General features: G+C 33.9%; 1 protein-coding gene across 6 annotated transcripts in view; it reads right to left on the bottom strand.

Moving 5' to 3' along the window:
• LOC120777672 (serine/threonine-protein phosphatase rdgC) overlaps window positions 1-14,397 on the bottom strand; it is a 124,917-nt gene that overhangs the window by 59,039 nt on the left and 51,481 nt on the right. For 5 of the 6 annotated variants that reach the window (XM_040109135.1, XM_040109131.1, XM_040109134.1 and 2 more), the window contains exon 2: window positions 11,367-12,289. In XM_040109135.1, coding sequence (XP_039965069.1) covers window positions 11,367-11,697 — 331 coding nt within the window. In that variant the 5' untranslated portion in view covers window positions 11,698-12,289. Of the gene's footprint in view, window positions 1-11,366; window positions 12,290-13,352; window positions 13,490-14,397 lie in introns of those variants that run through there. The other variant, XM_040109133.1, reaches the window with a different exon arrangement.

Raw genomic sequence — 14,397 nt, 5'->3', positions numbered from 1 at the left:
AAGAATATGCCCACATATTTTTTAAAATACAAATATGTAATTTTCTGGGATAAGAGTATTGTGCTGATCGGATATCCAAACTGTTTCGGCCGGAACTAATCATACAACAGACGCTTTTTTCTAGAGACAGTCTTTTTCAAAACGTTACCCAGGATTTTTCAGCTTCTACTTAATTGATTTACCTGAGAGAGTCTTCTTTATAGATTTGTCTATGAAGGGAACTATTCAAATCCCTAAATTTCATTTAGAATTCAATTCGAAATAGTAAAAAGAGTGGCACAAAAATTGTTTTTATAGCCATTTTTTGAAAAAAAAAATTGTTCCCACTATACCGTTGCACCAGACATTGCGAGATTATACTATATTTATAGTTTTATGGCAATATTTTTGAGACCTCCACTTCATGAACTGCCAACTTTTGAAATTTTTTTAATTATTTTTAAAGCTTTCAAAAAATTGTGGCATGAATATCTAAAAATGTTATACCAGACCATAGCTGTATTGCTCGCTTCATTTGTCTGTAAATATGGATATGACAAAAGCTGGCTGACATGATAGCTTTGGTTATATGGCCACATTTGATTTAATGTGCAATTAATGCGGAAAAATAGAGTAGCTGTTAACTGCAGCGCTGCAAAAGCAAGAAACCTATAACTTTTGATGATGCAATAAAAGAAAATTAATTTAAATAAATAAATTAGAGAGGGAGCGAAAAAAATTGTGGAGGATTAGCAAAAGAAAATATTAAGAGCTGGAAATTAAAGCATACATTTTTTGTATACGATGGAATAATGTTAATAATAGAACCAGAACGAGTTTAAATTATGGGTTTAAGAGTATTAGAGGGCATAAGAAAGCTTAAAGTGGAGCTAAAGAGGTTCTATAAGTTTCACCGATTTGTAAATAGTAGAAAAATGCTTAAAGGATTAAGGAACTACGAAATTTAACCACATATGTTCAACATTTAAATAAGCATGCTATCTTGATGACAGTGCGTATGAGTAACATTTTCAATGTATCGATCTAAAAGTTGCTATTACCTTACCATATAGACACAAAATACACATACTAGCAACATTGAGTTTATTGCTGAGGCTGGCAGATTGGGATTGGCAGGTAAATAAAGGTAAACAATGCCGCACCATTTAATATTCGCACACATCCATATAGCACATAGAGAGATTGTATAAACTTTGGCTGGCATTACCAACAATCACAGCTACCAGACAATTGAATGCTGGTTTAGACATACATATTGGCGTGTGTATATTTATTTTCATGTTTAAATTTGTATGGGTTGTAAAACATTTCAATTGAAAACGAAAGTAAATATAAACTCTGTGTGTATACTTGAAGCATGCCGCAGCATTTGGGTGCCGAAATTGAAAGGCAGCGCTGACTGCCTTAAGCAAAAAAGGGTTGCCTTATTGAATTCGGCGAATTCTAAGCCATTTTGTACTGCTGTCACAGCATAAATATTTATTGTTTATTTCTTTTGGGATTAGCGGCTGTAAGACTTCGAATTTATAAGGATTATGGCAAGTGGTGTGGGTGTCGCTGTGGGCAAAGTGAATATTAAATCAATTTATATTTTCGGCAAGAAACGGCAGTAAATCAAATACTGCATTTGAAAGCATAAGCATTTTTTCGTGTTTGTGTGTAAATAAATCAAATATTTATGTATAGGAATTTAAACGGAACAAAAATACCAAAAAAAAATTTAAAACCGCAGCTTTACTTGTAACAAATATTTGTTTTCTTAGTTTTACTTTCAACGCTTTATATTTTTTCTTATAACCATTTTTAATTTAGCACACAGTGTTCCCCAAACTTCACCCGCACACAGTCAGCTTTAAAGCCTTTTAATGCGGGCTCATTCCAGGTAAACCGCAAATTTGCCTATAAAATTGGCATAAATTCTTGTTCTCAGCTCTTATAGCTCAGCAGAACTGGAACAAGTTAAGGCAGGCGAGCAAGCGTTTAAAGCTTTTGGAATGGCCAATCAATGTGGGCAATGATTGGCATTTGAGCATGAAGGTTGCAGCAGTGGGATATAGAACGCTTGGGTGAAATAATATACATACATATATACGTATTTGACATACAAACATATTATGGCTACATTACCACGTATTATGGCTAGCCATAAAAGCAAGAAATTTCGTAGACAAAATTGTAATGAAAGATATAATGATAATTTTTTTAAGATATAGTAAGCGGGTAGCACTTCCTGCTTTGATTTTGATGATGACACATGCCTGAGATTATGTTACACAAGTTAATTTTGTGCTTGCGTTAATAAAGTCAAGATTTTATGTGGAAATTACGTGCGACTACCAAAAAGATAAGAATAAATATGTATGCCGCAAATGAATTGAAGGCGTTAGGAAGAGAAGAAGCACTAGATGCTGTTTTGAAATCTGACAGAATTATATGAAAGTGCCTAACAGACTAATTCTCTAGTACGAACGGCCAAAAGAGTCTTGGAAAGCAGTAAAGAGTCTTTTCAAAACTAAGCGACTTTACTTCTACTGAGTACCAAGTCATAAAAGCATCTAGAGCAAAGAGAGAGCGGATCTAAACTGGGTGCCGGGGCATAAAGTGGTAGCCGGCTGGCCGACGAACTAGCCTACTCTGCGGCATTGGCCAGGATGCTAGGGCCAGAAGGGGGCATTGCAGTCGGTCCCACACTATAAAGGTGCTGCTCCGCACGGAGTAGAGAGTGACGTTTAAGGAAATAATCGACTTTTTTCGCTGATATAGGTGAGGGCACAATAGACCATAGGTCGCAATGCAAAGTCTCAATATTCCTATCTACCTATCTATCAAGCGGACGAGTTTGCCAAGATTTGTTGTTGTAGCGGCAGAAAACATTCCTAAAGTAATTTCGAGGCATGATGTCGATTTGACGGCTTTGGCCGGATAAAAATCCGGGCCAGTTTCGGTTATTTAGACCCGACTGTCGTAAGAACCGTGAGTGATGTACCGCTGTCATCCGAAAATTGAAAACTGATACGACGATCTGGACGGAAGCATGGCAAGGAAAATCAAAATGCGATGGAACGATCGGTGCAAGATGATTCCAATACTCACTGATGATGGTCTGGTGGCGAAACAAGCCTCCAAAATGGGACGATAGATCGAGAAGACTACAGGAAATGTCAAGAGCAAGGCACCAGGGAAACAATGAAGCATTTGCTGTGCACTTGTCTCGCTTTAAGCATTTGGGGGTATTTGTTGAAATTCGAGTCAAGCCCAGGCATATTAGACCAGCCTAACCTAATCTAAACTAAACTTATAGAGAATTATTATTGTTAAAAACATAGAGTGCCTATATTAAAAACAAAATATAAATAATCTAATCTGATTTCTGTCTAACACAATCAAGCCTTCATTGCGGCAGTGAATGTATTTCTAAATCTATTCTTTATTATATTTATAGGCTCTATTTATACACATTTATTTTTATCCTTAGCTCAACAATGCTGTAAACTCTTTCTTCTCCCCCTCTTTATTGCGAGCAACAAACTCATACCGTTATGTCATTACAACAAAAAACTACAAACAATTGTAACAAAACTGTCGGAATGGCAATGCGAACATCCCGCTTTTATATACTAAGTACGAATACTAGCCCCACGCTCCAACAGAAGTTAAAGGAAAACTATATATAAAAAATATAAAAACAATCGAGTGAGTGAGGTTACTTTCGAAATTAGTAAATTGATGAATAAATAATGGCCGAATGAGCATTTACATTATGCAACTGACAGCGCTGATGAGTTAACAATTCAATGAATTGACAAATTTACATCGGACTCGTGCTTAAGCTGCGTAGGTTTAGCGGTGGAAAGGATGATTGATTTACAATGGCAGCGGAGCGAACTCTACGAATGTATATACATATGTATGCAAACATATAATTGTGTCTGCGCCTGACACTGCTGTGCTAGGCAAATTGTTAAGAGCTGTCCGTAATCATGCTTTGTTGGTATTGACTCGTATATAACGGTTATTAACAAATACAAGTATCGCCTTGTTTTATGCTGTAGGCACGGATTACAGATTTTGCTTCAAGTTATTGAAGCGACTATTTAACAATTCATTCACACACACACACACTTGAGTTCACACGCAGTCTCCCACACTTGGCGAATCTATGCTTAATTCGTGCAACCCACTCGATTGAAATCCGGTCTGTTGCTGATATTTAGTCCTCTTATCATTATAATTGCTAACAATGTCATTCATGTACAATTGTTTTGTATTTATTTTTTTATTTTTATGTTATATCTACTCTGTAGTTTTTTTGTTGTATTTTATTTGCCCGATTTTGCTGTCGACTGTAAGAAGTATCCACAAATCGATCTCTTTTTTCCTCTTTTTTTTGTGTGTAAGGTATGAGTCAATCAGCGCATTATGCTTGTAAGGCTTATGTAATCTATGTGATACTGAGAAATGGTATTGAATTGTAGCTATTAATTTATAGCACACAATTGAGTAATATTACATATTTCCTTCCTTGTTTTTGTATTATGTGAAATATGTACATATACATATATGAGTATATGAGTGAACAACTTGACGAGCTGAGTTGACTTAGCCATGTCTCTCAGTTTGTCCGTTGATATATACGGAAAATAGATCGGTTTGAGATATCGATCTGAAATTCCTCACACGTACTTTTCTGCTCGCGAAGCTACATATTTGTAGGAATCGGTGATATCGGACTACTATAGCATATGTCATACAAACTGATCGAACGGAATGAAATGCTTGTATGAAAAATTTTTTTATTTTTTAAGGTGTTTTTACGAAATTTGGCAGAGATTGTTGTGTGAGCTAACACTGTAATCTCCATACAAATTATTTAAGTCGGATGACCGTAGCATATAGCTGTCATACAAACTAATCGATCAAAATAAAGATCTTGTATGAAGAACTCCCTTATTTGGCAAGATATCTTTACGAAATTTGGCATAGATTATTCTCCAAGAGAATACTACAATCTCCATAAAAAATGTTTAGATCGCACCGCTATAGCCTATAGCTACCATACAAACTGGCCGATCCAAAGAGAAAAAAAAATCATGAAATCTCAAAACCTCACATCACTATATATAAACAGTATAATACTCAATGTACATCTCAAAAGCACTAACAAAAATATACCAACTATATCATAATAATCTATTCAATGTGCAAAAAAATGTAGTGTGAAAGCTTTGAACTCAAATGATTCAAATTTTAAGCGCAGATTCTAATATAATATAAGCAAATATGCACACACCTGCAACTGAATTCCAGCAAACACGCTCAATGTACATTCTTACTACACACACGCATATGTATGTATGTGCTTGTAAGTGCCCAGTGACAGGCATGATATGTGTGTAACAGCTTTTCATGCATTTTAAGTGGGTAAGCGTATATTACTCATACGCCCCGGGGTTATGCTGTGAACATAGTACACTTATGTATGTATGTGGGTAGGTACTTGATTTATAACATATATGTACATACAATATTCACATATGCAGGTTTGAGTGTAAATAAATTTTAATAACAATAAATTTCGTGTGCTTTAAAGCACAAAAGCAGACAAATAAATTGCATGTGAAGTGAAAAGTGAGTTTGCGAAAAAAAAAGTTTCACAAGCGAGCACATTACTAATATTATATGTATTTATTTAAATGAAATGAGCTTGTTAAAGTAAATGTGTACGGAATTTATAGCGCCCTTGGCATTATATATGGCTACACGTGCATAAATGCCACGACACATGCACACATACATAGTGAAGGAAGCATTCATAAGTATACATATGCCATAGATATACATATGTACTATACATAAGTGTAACGTACGTGGTTGTTTTTGCTGGCACTGATACAGGCTCCCACTCACATACATATGTGCACCTGGCACTGCCAAGCAGACTGGAGTTATGCCGAAAACTCATTAAGTAGCTTCCATTTATGCTGCTATTGTATTCTCTAGTACATCTGCCTTCTGTAGCAGGAAAATAGCACTTGCTGAGATTTGTGGCTTGCCGTAAATTACAATTCTATATTTGTACAAATGCAGTATTGATACTTGTACGCAGTTGTAGTGGTGACCTGCTACTGTTTGTAGCACCAGTTATTATTGTAATTAAATTAATTGTTCTGCTTTTGAGTGGACAGGTTTGAAATACATTTGGAATGCAGTAAAAGCGATGACCTTTGTTTGCTACATTTATATGGTCGTGCACGATTTATAGTGCAATTTTATTTGAAATAGTGGCACTCAGAAATTTTGAAAAGAAATTAATATCAATTTTATTTATATTAGGGGTATTTTATGAATATAGGTCATTCAAGACTAGTTTCCACTTAAAATCGCATTTTCTATTTGCAAATGTTACTCATACGCACTTACACTACCATTACATATTTGGCAAACATACATTATTGGCAAACAGTTAAAAGTAGCTTGCTAACAAGTGTAGAAGAGTCTGTACAAGAAGTACAGAGCTCTGTTTGCTTAAAATTTACTCTAAATTCAAATAATTCAAGTTTAAAGAGACGTTAAAGAATAACTTTTAAATAAAAATTATGTTTTTCTGTCTCTGATAATTCTATTTTTACTAGTTTATCATTTGCTTCGCTTACTTTAGCTTTAGAAAAACAAACAGCTGATTTGCATTTCAAAGAACATGCCATAAACAAGTTACTGAAACAAAATATTTCAATTTTAGCCAAGGACTTTGTGCGCCAGAGCAGCAAAATAAAGAACTTAGCAGAAAAGCAAGACAAACTAAGGAAATAATAAGAATACACGTGAATAAGAGACGACGACGAGCGACGCCACAGCGGCTTATTTTAAGTTTAAGTTTAGGAAATAGATGGCAAATAATTGAGGTTTTGCATTGAGATCTATGTTCTACTAAGTTTAAGTTTAAGTTTAAGATTCAGTTTCAGTTTAAGTTTAAGTTCAATGTTAAGTTTATTTAAATTTAAGTCTAAGTCTCAGTCTAAGTTTAAGTTCAAGTTTATGTTTAAGTTTAAGGTTAAGTTTAAGTTTAAGTTTAAATTTAATTCTAAGTCTAAGTTTAAGTTCAAGCTTAAGTTTAAATTTAGGTCAAAATCCAAGCTTAAGTTTAAGTTTAAATTCAAGATTAAGTTTAAGTTAAGTTCAAGTTTAAGTTTTAAATTTAAATTTAAGTTTCAGTTTAAATTTGAGTCTAAGTTTAAGTTCAGGTTCAAGTTTAAGTATAAGGATATATAAGTATAAATATAGGTATGAGTAAGAAGGTTTAAGTTTGGATTTTATTTTGAGTTGAGGTTTAAATGCGAAAATTTTCAAGATTTTTGTACAACTTTTGTAGAATTTCGAATTATAAATTTATTTTTTGGTCTAAGTTTAAGTTAACCTTACAATTTTAACAAACTTTTGCAATTCATTACCACCAACTCCCAACAACATCACTCCACGTATTGCTTCATCGTAACCCGCTTTTACAGCGCTATTCACCACTCATTCGATATTCTTAATGCTTTTGTGTTTTATCATCATTTCATTGCTTCTTTACACTCAATTCAATTTCCTCATTTGCTTTGCAATTTCTCAACTCAAACAACGCTGCAGCACACCGCCATGAAATTGTTACTAATATGTATATGTAAAGTCATATTCCCATAAAATAACGCAAAATTGTTGAGCAACAAAACCTCGCAGAGGAAGTCAGATAAAAGCGATAAATGTGATAATTAACGAAAAATCATGCATTCATTGACTTGCATAAATGTCTTTGCTCGTTTAACGCATCGATTGACATCAAAAAGATAAGTGTACTCATAATCACTCGTGGGACATGTCACATGCTACAATTGGCGCACATATTGCAAGTCATAACCTTTTATCTTGCCAAAGAGAAATTTAGAAAACAAATTTAATGATTGTGTTTCTGTGTCTCTGTGCGTCCAGGTGTGTGTTTGCGGATTTTGCGGAAGTGCTTAGCTTGCGTCGTCGCCTTCGGAGGCGATTGAAGAGCAATAACTTAGTTTGCGGTGGAAGTACCTTCTTGCTTTTGGTTTCTAGGTTTCAGTTTCTTTACGAAAGCAGGGCATAAAGTTATAATAATTGAATGTATTATTTATATAAGAGTTTTTAGTTAATGTTGCTCAACTCAATTTCTTTCGTAGGTGAATTAGTACTTCAGAGTAATTGTTTGCTTCAACAAATGTGTGTGTCAATGAAGCCACGTTAGTTTTTGAGATATCGCTCTGCAATTTTGCACATATTATTTTCTCCACGGACCACTATAACCCATAGGTGCCATACAAATTTAGCGATCACAATCGAGTCCTTGTATGGAAAACTTTTTCATTTGAGAAGATATCTTCACGAAATTTGGTACGGATTATTTGCGAAGGCAGCACTACAAACTTAAAACAAACTATTCAGATCGGTTAACTATAGCATATAGCTGCCGTACAAACCAATTGAGTCGAAATCAATCTTAAATAATTATTAAACTTTTTAAAGTCATAAAAAATACACTTGAGCTTTGACTCAAAGAAAGTTAATGTTTTTTTCTTATTTTTAATATTTTTTTCAAATATTTATCTCAATTACAAATGTAGACTGACTACTGCTAACAAACTTTTCGATGTACGTGCCGCATTAGTAACATGAACACTTCAAAGCATCTAATTCCACACAGAAATACACAATTTAATTGACAACAGGTACGTGCCTTCAGTTTCTATGCAATTAAATAACTTTCAAAGCTTTTTAGATGCTGCTGTCTGCAAACTTTTCAGCACAATTATAAGCCAAATATGTTTGTATATAATATAGAGAGAAAACATCAGCATTTGGTTAGGTTCAGGAGAATGCCAGACAGTGCACTAAGGTTTCAAAAGCTAAAAAAAAGTATAAGGAAGCATATCTCTAACAAACAGCGGCAAAGCTGAGTTACAGCTTGTAAACTCAACCACTTGCGGCCCACTGTCTGTGGCATCAAACAATTTATGTTGGTCTAGCAGCACTACCTACCACTGGTTATATTATAAATATATACTTTTATATGTTTGACAGGTATGACAAAAGTTTGTCACATTTCTATTGTGCTGAATCGGAAATTTACTCACAGTCATTTACAATTTACTGACACTCATTTATTAGTTATGTGGCTTTGCACACACGTGCTCGTATGCCGGTCGCATGAACCATTCGTGCTGTCGTGTTGTCTATATATTACGAAAGTTTTCTGACAAATTGACACTTAACTGTTAACTACAGACTGCTATTGTGTCAATTTAGTTCATTCATCGAAACGTGTATACTCATATGTGGGTGATTACTGCCATTACATCTACTGTTGCTGTGGAAAAGTGATTGTAATGTGTAGTCTACTAATAGCTTTTATGGCATACAATTGATAAAACAGTTGGAGTTCCCAATTATGTTCATTAATATAGATTACCACAATTAGGTATTTAGTGCAGTTAGACAATTATTAGCTTGTATGGAATAAATGCATAAGCTGGCTTTGTTACCTAGCAGGTCTACGTGACGTATGAGTAATATGTGAGTACGAAAGAGTGGGAGAAATTATCTCGTTACCCTTTCGTGATGATATTCCATAGAAGCTGCTGATACATTTTTTCATAATAATATTTTCTACAAATTTTTTTTTGTGCTAAATATATTTAATTTTGTTAAAGAATTTTACATATGTATACATAGGTGTATATCGAACAAATATATTTTTTCAATTAAAGAAAATAATTCATGATTTTTGAAATTGTTTTATTTTTAAAATTACAATTTTAGATCAAAAAAAAATAAACTAAAACAACAAAAAACGTTAACATCGATTACACCGAAGCTATAATATCCTTCACAAATAAAAACTTTCCATACAAGAATTCGATATTTTCGTTCGGTTTGTAGGGCAGCTATATGTTATAGTGGTCCGATATGAAAAATTTCTTCGTTTATTCTTCCATATTTTCAGATATTAATCTGTGCTAAGTTTCGTGGTGATACTTTATCAAATAAAAGAGTTTTCTATATAAAAACTTGATTCCGATTTTTCAGTTTGTAGGGCAGCTATATGTTATAGTGGGCCGATCTAAAGAATTTCTTCGGATATTGTAGTGATGCTTTGAGCAATTACCCCCGCCAAATTTCGTGAACATATCTCGAAAAATAAAAAAGTTTCCCACACAAGCTTTAGATTTCGATCGTTCAGTTTGTATGGCAAGTATATGTTTTAGTAATCCGATATGCATGATTTCTTTGCAGATTGCATAATTGCCATAGATAATACGCTTTGCAAAATTTCATGAAAAGATCTGGTCAAATGTTATGTGCTGCAGTGGGGAGAAAAAGACGTGTGCATAATTTCAGATCGACATTTCAAAAAGTTCGCGTATACACAGACTTCGTGGAAAATATACATAAAAGTGTTTTAATATATCTAATAATTGAAAAAAACACAATAGAACGAAAATCAGTGTGCAAAATTTCTGCTTAGTAGAACCACCCTACATTAGCTGGCAGGCCATGACGTATACGCAACCCACGGCCACAGCTGCCATGCATGACTCATTGGGCAAGATGACGTATACGCTGCAGTATTCAGAACACATACATTTATACGTGCTACGTAGCTACGTGGTCAACGACGCTCATAATTTTACATTTCTTTACTGATTCATTTTCGTCATAACCACCAAAATAGTAAAAAAAAGTGGTTAAATTATAAATACGAATCTATTACATTTTCTATTTAAGGTTTGGCTAAAAATAGCAAAATTTTGGCCTCTAATAAGTAATATACATAGTAAAAATACTACGAATTACTAAAAATAGAGCGTTTCAACTTCCGCCCAGAATTTTTTATTTATTTTTATTTTTATTTTTTGCCTACGCAATACTGAAGTAAAAAAATACAACTTTGATTAGCTTTTATTAATATTTTATGGTAAATAAATAGCATTTTTCACGCTTTGATTGAACGTAAAATTTTTTTAGGCAACAGAAATGTGTGTGGCATACCTCAAATCATGACTAAATATTTTGCTTTTGTAATAATCCACAAAGAAATCGAGCTACCAAATACTTTACTTGGACACGCAATCAGCTTGGCAGCCTCAAAATGTATATTTCAAAGCACTGTTTACCTTTACCAAGCCACTTATTTTTACCAAGCCACTATAATATTGCCACTTTTTATTGACACCCTCAAGCCCGCACACATTCATATCAATTGTCACTTGTTGGCAGCTCAACTCATTCACACATTTCACTGCATTCTTGTAAAATATTTAGTTGTAATTCAAATATGTAAATAAGAGCAAAGAATGACTCACTTCTTTCGGTCTTTGACATGCTCATCGAACGTTCCGTTTTGCGCCAGTGCCGGTACCACGTTTTCGATTGGAAGAACTGCAATAGACTGGAAGTGGTGCTGCGTCCACCGTCGTTGTTTTGTTGCAACAGCTGCTGTTGCTGTTGCTGCTGCAGCTTACTTGTTGTTGTGGTTGTCGTTTTTGACGTCGTCGTGGTTTTCGTATAGACGGTCATGGTCTCCATACGTTTGGCGACACGTTCGATTTCGGACGAGCGACACGACGAGGTGTCCTCTAGCGAGGAGCTGCGCCGTTTCGCGCCACGACCCAAACACACACAGCTACGCAGCATTTTTTTGTTTGGCTAGTGTGGGTGGCGGTGTGTGTGCGGGCGGTGTGCGTAGGTGTACTGCTTATCGTTTTTATGTTTATTTACTTGATGTGTTTTTGTTTTGTGCGCAATATCAGCGGGAATATATATTTTTATACTTTTCGAAGCAACTGCTGCATATGTTTTGACGTGTGTGTGCGCATTTGTACAACGTAGTCGCTTGAGTGTTCTTTTAATTGTTTTTGTTGTGTAATTTTCTTGTAATGCCAGTTTCTTTACAACTTTTTTGGTTTCTCCGCGCACTAGTGCCACGCAGCTGTTCCATTCTTAAGCACTTTGAGTGACATTTGGGGGTGCGAAGCTTTGACGGCCGCATGTATTAACAGGTAGGTGTTCTTGTGGGCCACTATGGCGCACTGCCGCAAGTGGGCCGTTGACCGGTCTTTGTTATATTACTGCGTAGACATTTTGAGCGTGGGTTTTTACACTTACATATATTTATTATTTAATTGTTTATTATTTTTTCGGTTGCATGTTTGCTTTCTTTTGTTTATTTTTTTCAAAAATAGTGTCGTTTAACACCAGTGTTGTATGGAAATACACTTCAACGAATCTAATGTTGTGGAAATTAATTTTTTTTTTCATTTTTAATTAATTTTATTTTTATTGTTTGTTTCTCTAATTTTTATATAACTTTTCTAATTTTTTATTTTATTTTCTTTCATTTTTTTATATTTTTATTTTTATATTGTTTTTATTTTTAATTTTATATTTAATTTAATTAAATTTTTTTTTCTACTACGTTATATATATTTTATTTTGTTTATTTTATTTTATTTTAAATTTTTTTAAATTTGTTTTTATTTATTTTTAATTTAATTTTTTTTTTAATTTTTATATACATATATTTTTTATATTTTATCACTTTGCATTTAAATTATAATAATAATTTGGTAGTAAAAAATATTTAATTTCTAAGTGTTAAAAAATATGTAAGAATTAAATTATGCAAACTTACAAAATTATACTAATAATATTTATAATTTTTTTTTAATTTCACATTTTTTATACAAGCACCGCACTCCAAATTTATTTTGTTAAACCACTACTTCAATATATGTAGGTATATATTATATTCCTTGTTAAAAGTCAATTTGGTCGAACACTGTAAGTAATTGTTTACATACATATGTACAGATATTAAACTGCCTGTGATTGTTGTAAATTTGTAACTGAATTACAAAAACATTTTTCCAATTATTGTCGGCTTACAAATTTAATAGCTTTCTGCCACATGTTAGAGGGTCCGAATACGGCAGTTGCGCAAATTCCAACAACATATACATTTAATTGACATTTTCGCTGGGAAAAATGCGCATTTTTATGTACTTTGTTGTTTTTTATATAATTTAATATATATTCATGTAAAACGTTTGTGTAAAAGTAGCATCGAAAATGCCGCAAGCCAACAACCAACAACACGTTTAATATTTTTTATACAATTATGCAGATACATACATACATATATTCATACATACATATATAAAAACATGTATGTGCATGATATATACACACAAGACAATTTTAGTAATTTATTCAGTCGATTTATATCTCACTATGTATTAGTCTGTAAACCGCGTAATGCTTATTTTTGCTTTAAATAAATTTTTAATTACTTTTTTATTTTACAAGTTGACGCGGCAATTACATTTTCTGTCATTACGGTAGATAATCACATTAGATATTTATGTCAATCACTCATTTAGCGGTATTTAACTCATTAATTATTCAGTGATGTGTTGGAAGTCTTTATTGTCAGCTGAAAAAGGAAGAAATATAATTTTGTAAGATTTAAAATAATTTCAATATTTGAATAATTTGAAGAGATACATACTTATGGGCTATATTAAATGACATTTGTGATCTCAATTAATTACTTAAGTCGACTTGTGTTAATGGAGGAAAAACTCAAGTTATTTTTACTAAAATATTCGAGGCTCCAACTTGCATTTCATCGCTCTCATACCTGCGAGGGACTTGTTGGCAATGCGAAGCCATTGGTCAAGGGGTGCAGTAAGCTTGTTCACGAATGGATCGAAGTTAAGAGGGAGAGTAGCTAGACACCTTTTGTCGAGAGCTCTCCTAACCTATAGTTTCAGGTTTCTTGTAGCGTCTTTCAAGCGTAGGGGCTGCTATCAAGGTGACATTGGATGTTCTTTTAGAGAGATGTATGTATACTCCGAAGGCTGAGCGGCTATACTGGCTTTTAGCTCGTTGACTGTGCGTTCAAAACTAGTCAAGGAAAGCATAATCTTATTAATAATAGCTTCAAGATTCTTCCAAATATTACTTGTATGGCTGCCCGGTCACAGCGGGTTCGCCGTAAACTGCAAAGCTGATGGGCTTGCTAGGGTGGTCAGCTTTTCCCAAATTCATCCCATTTGTAACCAGTCGGTTTTTGTTTTGTGACAGTGCGACTGTCCTTCTGATCCAGAGCGAACTATAAGATGTCTTCCGAACTACTGGCTCTTAAGAAAGATAAACTTGCCACAACTGTATATGTTCTGTCTGGACACTGTCCAAAGGATTAAAAGCGGTGTAGCTACATATATATTTTGCCGGGCACTCTTTGTCAAAGCTGGATGGAGAAAAGCGAGGTGAAATCATCTTAAAGTAACAATATCTGTCTATTGTCCGGCTTTTGTCAGACTTGGATTGAAA

This window comes from Bactrocera tryoni, chromosome 5 (genome assembly GCF_016617805.1).
Source record: "Bactrocera tryoni isolate S06 chromosome 5, CSIRO_BtryS06_freeze2, whole genome shotgun sequence".
Taxonomy (NCBI): domain Eukaryota; kingdom Metazoa; phylum Arthropoda; class Insecta; order Diptera; family Tephritidae; genus Bactrocera; species Bactrocera tryoni.
Note: the sequence above shows the minus strand (reverse complement) of the source record. Positions and strands in the feature narration are given on the sequence as shown.